The 12,501-nt window shown below is 37.3% G+C and overlaps 1 protein-coding gene across 1 annotated transcript; it reads right to left on the bottom strand.

The window, feature by feature from the left end:
• Nucleotides 3,256–12,497, bottom strand: LOC109831419 (glyoxysomal fatty acid beta-oxidation multifunctional protein MFP-a-like). Its single transcript, XM_020398741.1, has 12 exons — nt 12,491–12,497; nt 12,345–12,400; nt 11,954–12,256; nt 11,781–11,867; nt 11,000–11,174; nt 10,785–10,906; nt 10,537–10,700; nt 9,903–10,178; nt 9,681–9,802; nt 9,381–9,502; nt 8,683–8,831; nt 3,256–3,322 (listed from the first exon to the last, which is right to left on the bottom strand). Exons 1-12 carry the CDS (start codon nt 12,495–12,497, stop codon nt 3,256–3,258), a joined length of 1,650 nt encoding a protein of 549 aa, XP_020254330.1.

A 12,501-nucleotide genomic window follows, 5' to 3' on the forward strand; every position in this document is an offset into this window, starting at 1 on the left:
ATTCCCCTAGATCCCCCCACAATCAATAGAAATTTGTTCCCTCCAAATTAGGGTGGACCCTAGGGGAAGGGAATTACCTTCCCTTCCCTTCTACTCTCCCCTATTTTGCCTTAACTTCCCCTAACCTCAATGAAATCCAAACATGGCTCAATGAAATCCAGATTTATCCTCTTGGACTAAACATGGCTCAAGTTTTTAAAAGAGGTGGAAAGTGACTGTAGAGGTGGAACTGATGATTATATAAATAGAAGGTGTTGATAAAAATGCTCTCTTCCGAAGGAGCTTCTCTTAGTGGCCAACCCAAATTTCAAACGAGTCAAGCTCCCTGACTTTCCCAATCCTCATTAGATAAACCAAGGTTCCTACGTGAATTCAAACTCTCATGACCATGACTCATAACAGATTATTGTTATAACTAGCTCTTCTGCAATGTATTTCTTAGCCTTTTGTACAACAAACCCTTGTCAAATTCTAACCTTACTCATCGTTCTTCCGACCAAGTGAATTTAGGTTGTCCTATCCGCTCCAGATTTGAACCTTCCATAGCCCAGGTTAACCAATGCGAGATGCTACTGCTAATGCGTCCCAAGCAACTGTACAAAACCATCAACAACTTCCACTTTGAGACTCTCGCATCATGCGCCACATTATCCAGTATCCGCATACAACCGACTAGACCCTCCAGAATTAGGGATCAGATACTCATCATCTTGAACATTTACTACAAGAAATAGCAAAAAAACACACACATCTTTCTCTGCAATTAGTAATAAGGATCTAAAAAATAATCAACTACATCTCAGTTCATCTCAACCTTTCCAATTGCCGTCGCTGATTTCATCTAACCCTCATTCACAAGTCAAAACACTGCAGAACTTAAGATCGAAATCCTGAGACATAATTCAAACCCTAGATCGCAGACAAAGAGGATAAAAAATGACAGATTCACTGTAAAACCCTAGGGGGGAGATAGAGCGCGCGAAAGAGTACCGGCCGCGATTGCAGAGAGAGGATCGAAGAGGACGAGCAGCGCCAGCGAAATAATGAGGAGGCAATCCATTATGCGTTCAATTTGACTTCGATTTGAGCGAATTTTAATGGCGCTTTTCTTTTTTTTCTTTTTTTTCTTTTTTTTTTTCTTTTTTTTACTGGTCTGTTGCTGGTAAAAGCTCAGTCTTGTAAGTCGGGGCTTTTGAGAGTGACACTTAGCCTCATTTTCATTTTGATACCTAAAGTTTACTCATCTCTTCATTTTGATTTTATATCCTAGAGTTTTTTTTGTTTTTTACGCTTTGGTACCCCAGAGTTTTAATCTCATTTCGTTTTATACCCATCTAAATTCGGTAAGATTTCTTGTGAGCTTTGTATTTTTGTTCAGCAGCAAGGCAAAATCTATCTACATGTACTACTTGTTTAAGGAGGTCGTACAAATTTAATAAAAAATCTAACGGAATCTAGATGGGTGTGTCAAAGTCAAATGGTATTCAACTTTGGAATGTCAAAATTTTTAAAGAAATAATCTGTGGTATCATCGTGAAATTGGATTTAAATTTGGAGTATCAAAGTGTTGGAAAAAAAAATTTGGGTATCAAAGTGCAGAAAGGTGTAAACTTTGAGGTACCAAAGTGGGAATAAGCCAAGACACGAATGTAAATATTGGCTAAATTACCACCTTGATATTTTTTTAACACTCGTTTACTGCTTTGGTATTTTCTGTTGCTTGAGTAATTTACCAAATTCCTTCATTTTCTAACTTGCAGCGAGAGTGAGAGGGACTTTTAATACCAAGTTCCTCGATTTTTGGTGCGAGAATTTTACTATTAATACCATAAAGTCACCAGAGTAACAAAAAATACCAATGAGTGTTACAAAAAGTACCAATACAATAATTTAGCTTGTAAAACTAGATATCCATATTAGGTATTAAATAATGTTCTCTCATTAAGCTTTGGTGGGATGCCAATGCACATAGAATATTTAAATAGGTATCCAACATATATATATGACCTCTTTGTTCACCCTTTTTTTTATCTATTGATTTTGTATTGAGATCTGTAGTGAAATATGATACAAATCAAGGCATAAATCTCAAAGATAGCATTGATTTGTAGCATAAATTTCAAAGCATAATTAAGGATAAGAAAGTTGGTGGATAAGTGCTAGGAGCTTTTATCACCTATGTGTGTGTGAGAGAGATAAAATGATATGGTGAGCTCAAATTCTTATCGTGAGCTAGAAATTTTGTGAAAATTTTACCATATATATTTGATGACGTGTTGAACAAGATGTATGGTGACGATCATGAATTTAATGATATGATTAGTCTAGCTCACGATAAGATTTGAGCTCACCATCTCACAATATCATCACACACAAGAACCAATAATAGATCACAATAGAACACAAGCAATCCAATCACAAAAAGAACACAAGATTTACGTGGTTCGGCAATGTGCCTACATCCACAGGGCAAGGAGGGGGGAGTTTTACTATTAGAAATCAAGGGGATACAAATTATGGTTACAAATCTTATCAAAACCCACAAATAAGCCCTCTTAATCTCTCCAAATGGCTCCAACAATAGAAGCCTCAAATCTCCTCTTTTAGCTGCTCAAAATCTTCTCTCTTAAACCCTAAAAACGAGTTAGTATTTATACAACTCCCAAACGAAACGGGTCTGAAACATGAATCAGCCCAAAACCGCTTCGGCGGTCGACGCGCGTCCATCGGGTCGACCCACGTCGACGCGTTTATGCCTCATCCTTGAACAGCATCAAATCCAGAGAAACAGCGGTCGACGTGGCAGTCGACCGCCACAAAAACACGAAACTTCTGCGCGTCAAGACCGGCAGCAGGTGGCAGACGCTAATCCAGCTCTGTGCACGAACGCGGTCGACCGCCACGGTCGACCGCACAACGCTGTCTGCATGAATCCTGAGCCTGAAAACTGCTATTTCTGCCAATTCTACATATATATATATATATATATATATATATATATTATATATATATATATATATATATATATATATATATATATATATATATTATATATATATATATATATATATATATTATATATAGGTTGACTTAAATTAATTCAGTCTTTACTTAGTTGATCTGAGAATGGTCATGAAGATCCAGACATTTAACCCCTTTAACTTTCCAGATATGATGAATGCATCGACAGAATATTATTTGAGAAATTTTATTTCGTTTAAGCAACTGTCATGTGACACTAACCGGGAGAGTTGGCTACTCTCGGTTCCCTGAAATTCTTACTACATCATTCTTGCGCACATACGCATCATTTTCAGGTTCCCTGCAGTACAAAAAGATTGATAAACAAGCATTATCATCATCATATCTGTTCATCTCTTACCATCTTAATTCAAACATTTTGATCTTATCAAAGTCGAGCTTTTGATGTATTCAATGGCGCATTCTGCATCAATATGGATAATAATCAAAGAACAGTAGTAATAACAAAAAAGAACACTGTAACGAGATGTTTAGTATTATTCTCACCAGAGGAATTCCTTTCGAAGCTCTTTCAATTAGATACGAGCATGGCTTGAAGAATTCTCCATAAGCTCTCGACCATCCCTCTAATCTTTGTTCGATGTAGTTTGCTCCAACAGCATCGGCCCAAAACTGTTGGATAGAGAATTCCTAATCTATTTTGCTAACATGAGGTTATTAGGATTCCTAGTCTATTTTGGTAACATGAGGTTATTAGGATTCCTAATCTATTTTGGTAATAGGTTATTAGGATTCCTAATTTGATTTGGTTTTGGTTTAGAATTCCTAGTATGTTTATGATTTTAGGATTTCTATATATATGGAACAATTAGAAGAGAGAATTGAAGAGAAGAAAAATTAGGGATATTTGGAGCACAGAAAAGAGGTATTTTCTGAGCTATTTGTTTAGGGTTTTGTTTGGAGAGATTAAGAGCTTGTTGGTGAGATTAGTTTGTTCCTTCGAGTGATTTATAATCTCAGTTTGTACTCTTTCTCTATTAGTAAAAACCTCATCCCCTTCTTGCCCCGTGGACGTAGGCAACTTGCCGAACCACGTAAATCTCTTGTGTTAATTGGTGATTGTGCTTGTTTATTTGGTTGTAATCTCTCTTGTTTGGATTGTGTGATTCGACCGCTTCCGCGCCGCGCACAACAATTGGTATCAGAGCAATTGGTATCAGAGCTTCGGGTTCAACTTGAGGCTTGTTTGAAGGATTCGCTGAAGGATTCCTATTTGAAGAGTTAGATCGACAACATGGGTGAAGTAAGCACATCGGGATCGTCTCTTACGAAGACGATACATAGTTTGAGCATCAATAACATGAAGATCGATGTTTCGAAGTTTGATGGTAAGATCAATTTTGGTTTGTGGAGGTGCCAGGTGATGGATGCGTTGGACGCTCAGAATTTGGAGGAGACTCTTGAGTTACAAGAAAAACCTGCCGAGATGGAAGCTAAGGTTTGGAAGAAGATGAATAGTAGGGCGTGTGGAGTTATTCGGTCATGCTTGACGCCAGATCTTATTTATGATGTGATGAACGAGACTTCGGCGAAAAAGATGTGGGAAACACTCAATGAAAAGTATCTTACTAAGAGCATTGAGAATCAGCTTCACTTGAAAAAGAGGTTTTATCAGTTCAAGATGAAAAGGAGAGTTTCCATAATGGAGCATGTTAACAACTTCACAAAGCTACTTTCAGACATGGCTACTTTCAGACACGGCAGTGCCACTAGTCTTGACAACATCCACTCTGTAGAGTTGTCAAGACTAGTTGTCACAAAGCTACTTTCATTGTCTGCACTGCCGTCAGTTTGTGTTGCCAACTCTACAGAGTGGATGTTGGATTCGGGTGCTTCATACCACGTATGCCCTAGGAGGGATTGGTTCTCTAGCTTTCAGAAGTTGGAAAGAGAGGATGTTGTGCTCATGGGTAATGGACATGCATGCTCTATTGGTGGTATTGGTACCGTTCGTATTCGGATGTATGACAGAGTGATTCAGGAGTTGGAAGGAGTGAGATTCGTTCCGTAGTTATCGAAGAACATCATTTCACTAGGAGCTTTGGTGGCATCTGGCTATAAAGTGACCTTGGAGGATGCACGTTTGAAGATCACATTGGGGTCCATGATTGTTATGAAGGGCGTCAGAAGGAGCAATTTGTATTATTTACTCGGAAGCACGACGATTGATAGAGAGATGACGACTTCATCAAATTCGGCTAGACTGTGACGTTGTTTGATGCTGGGTTATTTGATTGAAAATGTCGTGTATAGATTTTTGAGGAGTGCTTTGACCTGTAGTTTGAAGTCCTGTGAACCCATTGGTATGAGCGAGAAGACCGAGTGGAGTTTGACACTTCTATCCATCATTCGAGGGGTTTTCTGAGGGGTGTTCATTTAGGCATTCGGGAGCCTTTCAAGGGAGCATTATTGGGAGGTAATAGGTATGTGGTTTTCGCAGTTGGGGATTGCTCTAGGCATTGGTGGGTTGCAACCAAATCCCGTTGGTGTGAAGTCCTAGAAGCCCGCAACAGATGGAGAAAGTATGTTGGTAGAAAGGTAACCCGACGTTCTGATTATGGTAGGGGTTCTTTCTTGCATTTGTGTCGAGCTCACGGTAATAGGAGACACTTCATTGGTGTGGAAACTTTAAGGTGACAAGGCGAGATGGCAGATTCAGGTAGCTGTTCCTTTCTGGAGGAGGATTGGCGTTTGATGTCGAGCATTAGCATGGGTGTGCAGGCTACAACATGTTTGGGCCGTCTCATGTATAGGTTGCCGACTGCTGCATGTATAGATATGGGATCTGGTGGAGCTGCTTTTGCCGACTGTGCATGTATAGATATGGGATCTGGTGGAGCTGCTTCAGATTTTGGGTTGCGTCGGATGTTTGGCTACCCAGCACTGGATCACATCGTGGATGTGAGATTTGATCCGATAGCACATTTGGGATTCAGATGCGTGTTTGATTATCAGGTATTGGCTTCTGACTTTGTTCTGAGCAGGTATGTCACGTTTGACTCTCGGCAGGTGGAGAGTGATGATCAGATCTTTGGTACATCGCAGCGGGTGGAGAGTGATGCTACTCCACATTGGGAGGAAACTCCAAATCATACTACATCATTTGGGATTCCAGCTGATGTGACACAGATTTGGAATCGTGTTGATTTGGATGCAGATGATAGGTTGATTGATTCGAGTACAGCTAATGGATGTAGTCTGGATATGGCCATTGGTTCATCTCAGGTGGAGATGTTTGGATTAGTTCAGTTTGGAGCCATTGGAGGTGCTATCAGCCGCAGACTTGATCGTGATATTAGAGAAGGGTTGCGAACTCTTCTAGTGGATTGAGGCCTTTGGAGGCCATTTGGGTGAACTACGTGAAGGCTTGATTCCTTGGGCAAGAGGATACGTAGGTGGTCAGTTTTGATGCAGCCGATTTGGTGAGTAGATACCAACGTTTAGGTGAGTGTTCGCACTCCCGTTTGGGTCTCGACTTGTTATGGATTGAGTCCGTTGTTGTGGATCATTTCACTTCGTACTGGACGCAACAAGTGAGGCATTTGGTTTGGTCGGTGTCGGCTCAGTTTTGGGAAAACTTCGCCAAGGTGGAGAATTGTTGGATAGAGAATTCATAATCTATTTTGGTAACATGAGGTTATTAGGATTCCTAGTCTATTTTGGTAACATGAGGTTATTAGGATTCCTAATCTATTTTGGTAATAGGTTATTAGGATTCCTAATTTGATTTGGTTTTGGTTTAGAATTCCTAGTATGTTTATGATTTTAGGATTTCTATATATATGAAACAATTAGAAGAGAGAATTGAGGAGAAGAAAAATTAGGGATATTTGGAGCACAGAAAAGAGGTATTTTCTGAGCTATTTGTTTAGGGTTTTGTTTGGAGAGATTAAGAACTTGTTGGTGAGATTAGTTTGTTCCTTCGAGTGATTTGTAATCTCAGTTTGTACTCTTTCTCTATTAGTGAAAACCCCATCCCCCCTTGCCCCGTGGACGTAGGCAACTTGCCGAACCACGTAAATCTCTTGTGTTAATTGGTGATTGTGCTTGTTTATTTGGTTGTGATCTCTCTTGTTTGGATTGTGTGATTCGACCGCTTCCGCGCCGCGCACAACAATTAAGCACATGGTGACAAAATCTATTTTACATTTAAAGTGATGGATAGGAAATTAAATCTTATTAAATACTATACCTACATAGACAAGTGGCATAAAGTACAAAATATGAAGTGCATATTAGTTCTCAGGAGATAATAAAATGAATCTTGATGCTAAAATCATGGTGCAAAATCTTTTTGCAGTCATGAAATGAGATTAATTGAAAATTAAATATTGTTGATACATTGTTCCAAGTGGCAGAGTCTTTTTATATTTATATAAGCATAGAATGCTCCTGACAGATTTTATATATATCATACGATTATATATATCATATGATTAGATTTCGTTATATGTAGTGGAAAAGTTTCTTCCTATCTATACATGCACGTGCTACGAATTGAATATTTGGGGTGACACGTTATATATATTATATGGCAATTTTTTTCTATAATCAAACTTCAGAACAAGGCTATTTCTCGGCGAATGCAGAAAATAGAAACACACAGCTAAACACACATGAGAAAAGGTAATGAGAATAAATAATTCAAATAGATTGAACGACAGAAACATTTGCACTTCTATGCATTAACAAATATTTGATAAAGATAATTACCTTCTGGCAGTTTTGCTATTAACAATTTGAGTGCGATAGGATATTTCCAAATCCATACACTGGACTTGACCTAGCTTGGTAACTAGCATCAATTTAGATTTTGAATTCACAAGTGAGGTAGCATTTTTCAAACACTCCGTAAAAGGTAAATAATCTGTGGCCTGTTAGATCTACATCATAAAACTTGAGATCTAAAACCATATAGCTATGATTAATTCAAAGAGATTAACAATAATCAAAAAAGCGGAAGCTTATACCTGAATCCATTGCTTAATCTTGAGATGGGTTTTGATCTTCTAACCTTAGGGTTCTTTCTAAAACCGAATTTCTCTCTTAGATGGGGGTGAAGAGAATTAGAGAATGTAACCCTAGGTTAGGGACCATAACCCCTTATTTATAGATGTTGTATTTTTGTAATTTAGCACATCAATAAATCACAATTACAACCTGGTATCTGCTACTCTTTCTCTATTAGTGAAAACCTCATCCCCTTCTTGCCCCGTGGACGTAGGCAACTTGCCGAACCACGTAAATCTCTTGTGTTAATCGGTGATTATGCTTGTTTATTTGATTGTGATCTCTCTTGTTTGGATTGTGTGATTCGACCGCTTCCGCGCCGCGCACAACAAAAACATGGTGCCTCCCCTTAAGTCAAAAGAAGACCATGTCAAGACTTACAAAAGTGTTTGATACGTAAACTTTAGAAAATAGGATATACCTGCACAACATGTGCACACATTATGTACCCATATTTGACCAAGATGTTCAATTTTAACACTTTTTCTTGAAATTTCATGGCATTTTGCCATAGTAAAATATGCATCGTAATTTCTGAAGTTACCTCTAAAAATTGATTTGTTCAGATAAAAATATTTAGATCAGAAATCAGAGAAAAATATTGGAGGAATATGGATATCTGAAGAATACCTGTAAGGGGGGAATCCCATGCCCATGATTGAAGAGATATCAAGATCTGATGCCTTCACTGCAACACCCTCACTAAGTATTCTGCAGGCTTCATTTACTGCAGGAAATAGCACCATTTCTACTATATCCTTGTCTTCCAACTTCATTATCTGCAGACGTATGCAAACTATTGGTATCTAGTTGATAAAATTATTGACAGCTGCATGGTAACTGCCTAGGTGCTTTCTTTATCTTTATCGATTGTGAAGTTGAAATTTTTATTGGTTACAACTTGCAAGATGTAAAGAAAATATGGAAATAATAGTCTTGAAGTTTTTTCACTTCTTGTGTTTATTCCTCTGGAATAATGAGTGGAGAGACTTGATGATAAATAGTGGGAAAAAATTGGACGAGCTCATTTCATGTATGTCATGTTTGCCTGATATTTGCGCATGATATGCATATCATCTATATTAATTGTTATTAGTTAATTAAACGGAATCCTAGTTTAGTTAGAAATGGAAAAAGACTGATTCACTGCCAAGAAAGGAGAGGAATCAACCTAGTTTACTAGAAGAAAATAATTATCACAAAGAGAATCAGTGTGTCTATGGAAATCGCTGGTGAGACTATACCATGTGTCTGTCAAAGGATTAAATCAATTTGTACATCCAGTCCTAAACAATAGAGAGAAGAATATCATAAAAATCAATGATAACCTCAGGGCTTGGTGAAATGCCAAGGAGATTCCTCGATTTCTCAATGAGCTTCTTTAATTCAGGGTCTGGCCATGCCTTTTTCTTCTCATCGTATCCATAGAAACCTTTTCGTGTAGTTTCGCCTGTCACAAAGTGCAGTATGTAAGAAGTATTGACTTGATAGTTATGGTCTATGATCATCTGTGCATTCGCACACATTTTTATTCTGATTTATTACTATTGTTGATGTTTGGGTGAGGATATGTTTTGTAATAACTTATGAGATATTGTGAAATAGAATTTGCGAAAATTTTGATGTACCTTCTCTATGGTCATAAAGCATAATGCCTATTAGCAAAGATTTGTAGCATCTTTCAGGAAAACTCTTATGATACTGCATGCTGATGGAAACTGCAGCCTCAAGACCAACCAAATCTGCCAATCTATGGACAAAGGAGATATAAAATACACATCTCGAAGTCATTGGAAAGCATAATAATAATAATAACATAAAGTTTGGTTGTGAATACTTTCTAATATTACCTGAAAGGTCCCGTTGTCATACTGAAGTTAGTACACACTTCATCAATTCTATAGACATCAAAACCACGATCAACGAGTAAGAGTGCTGACTGAATCCATGAAAAGAACATCCAATTCAGAGTAAAACCAGTGCAATTTCCAACTACGATCGGGGTTTTTTTGCGAATCTTTTTCCCAATATCCAACAAGTCCACGACAACCTGAGGAGATGTCTCTTGAGTACGAGCTATTTCCAGCAGCGGCATGAAATGAATAGGACTGATATATATGACCAAGCTATATAGAAAAAGGGATTTTTGTAAATATACCCCATAAACCATGCGTCATTGCAAACCTACCTCCCAGAACTCAATGTTTGCAAAACTACCCCAAACACCTTTGGAAAAAGTACTATCAAATCAACAAACCATCAACTTTGTTGGATATGGTGAGTAAATATCTGACTATTTGGTTCACATATTTACAGTGCAATTATAAATTAGCTATCAAAGTTAATGATTTGTTGATTGAGGGTAATCTTTTTCCAAATTTGAGGGTGGTTTCGCAAATACTGAGATTCGGGACTAGTTTTGCAAATGTGTGTGATTTAACGGGTATATCTACGAAAAACCCCATAAAAAACAACGTGTATTACCTGAAGAAATTTGCACCGATAATACGATCTTGGCACCTTGTTTTTTCTCCAATTAAATTGAAATATATCGTTGAAGTATTGCTAGCAAGTATGCAATGTGGAGGGCAGTACTTCTCTAGCTCAGCAAATATTTGTTGCTTTGAAGCCATGTTCTCAGTAACGGCCTGTTATCATTGCACACATTCAAGCAAAATTTGAAAGTTGAATTAGAAGAGGCAAGAAAATGAAGATATAATACTATGCCTTACCTCAATAACCATGTCAATGTCTTTGAAGCTTTCATAATCAAGAACACCAGTTATAAGAGAGAAAGCCTTTTTGCATTTCTCTTCAGTTATTTTTCCCTTTCTGTTATAGCTTTGAAGGTTGGCTGGAGAGAAAAAAATTGTGACATACAAGCAAATGAAATTTAGTAGAAAAAATAAAGGGAAGTATGTCTTCTTAATATAAGAGTTATGTGTACCTTTAACTCTGTCAATCCCTGCTCTTAATAAGTTTTCATTTGCTTCTTTGAGTATCACAACGTAATTCCTCACTATCAGTGTAGTTGCAATTTCAGAACCAATTACACCTCCTCCAATAATAGCAACTTTAGTGATATTGCGAGGCATAAGACTGAGATCAGTAATTCCTGGAACCTGTAAGCGAAAGAAAAACATTCACCAAAGATTTACAGGAAAAGGATTGGGTTTACATATGTGGATCTAAATTGGCAAATTGCTCAAAAAATAGCTATGATTTCAAACTAATGGATACTTCCATGCATACAAATCTTATGATGTCCATGAACTAATTAGATTTTCAAGGAAAACATAGGAATAATATCTACCTAATTGATGAATTACGCTAACAATAATGAGACAGCATTCAGGAAATAATGTTGACTTATCTTATGACAATTGGTAGGTTCATATAATGATGAAATCCTATGGATACTGATGAAAGATATTACACAATAGCATAACCTTTAGAATTTTACATCAACTTTTGTTAGTTATTAGATTTGAGTAGAAAGAAAATTTTTCAAAAACATTTTGTCTTCCTGATTTCATCTGTCACCAAAATTAATCAAACAAATAGTTGGTAATTCATTACTAACCCATTTAACAAAATCCAAAACCATATAAAATGCATGTTATGATGGTGTCAAAGGTATTTGCGCATTCCTTTTGTTCATTTATCAAACATATAACATAAGTACACAAGGTATTTACACATTTTGTCATAATAACATTTTTATATACCTTTGAGGTTGCACGCTGAGAAAAGAATACATGGATTAGGCTTTTACATGTATCAGAATAAATTAGTTGATAAAAAGCATTTGCCTCCTGCAAAAAAGAAACCAAATATATCATTCATTCATCAAACTTACAAAGTACAGAGATCACAGAAAAGAAATTTGAAAATTATTTACCTTCCAAAGACCAGCCCTTGGTCCAAAAACTATGCCCTCTTCTATAACATCGATACAAATTAAAGGGTGTTCAAGATTAGGAGCTCGTTTGCGAGCCTGAACTCTTGAGAAATTTAGTAGTTCTCTAGCTTCTTCGATGGATTCTATCTTGTCCACTCTATCAAGAGTTTTGATCCATGGTTTCCTTGATTCGGCAATATCCAAAGCCCAACAACATGCTGTGTTTATTAGTTCATTTGATGGAACTATGGCATCAATGAGACCCAATCCATGAGCTTCTTCTGATTTTATTAGCTTGGACATCTGAACAAAGTTACCCACAAGAAAATAACACAAGTTTACAAGTGAAAGACTGCAACTTCTTAATCATTATGAGGAGTTGGTGATTTACCAGGATCATTTCAAGAGCTTTAGAAAGGCCAACAAGGCGCGGAAGTCGTTGAGTTCCTGAAACAAAATGAGATAGTGATTATACACAAATTATGGAGAGGAAAAGAAGTTTCAATTAATCAACAGGGTTGCGCACTATAAGGTCACCACACATTAAA

The sequence above is a fragment of the Asparagus officinalis genome, chromosome 2, assembly GCF_001876935.1.
Source record: "Asparagus officinalis chromosome 2, Aspof.V1, whole genome shotgun sequence".
Lineage (NCBI taxonomy): Eukaryota > Viridiplantae > Streptophyta > Magnoliopsida > Asparagales > Asparagaceae > Asparagus > Asparagus officinalis.

Bases quoted from the DNA above. Each gene is read 5' to 3' on its own strand.
- LOC109831419 (XM_020398741.1), bottom strand. The intron at 11,868-11,953 runs GTAAATAATTTT...TCTTTTTTGCAG, and splicing joins CAAGGGCTGGTCTTTGGAAG to GAGGCAAATGCTTTTTATCA. The intron at 10,179-10,536 runs GTAATACACGTT...TTTTCTATATAG, and splicing joins ATCGGTGCAAATTTCTTCAG to CTTGGTCATATATATCAGTC.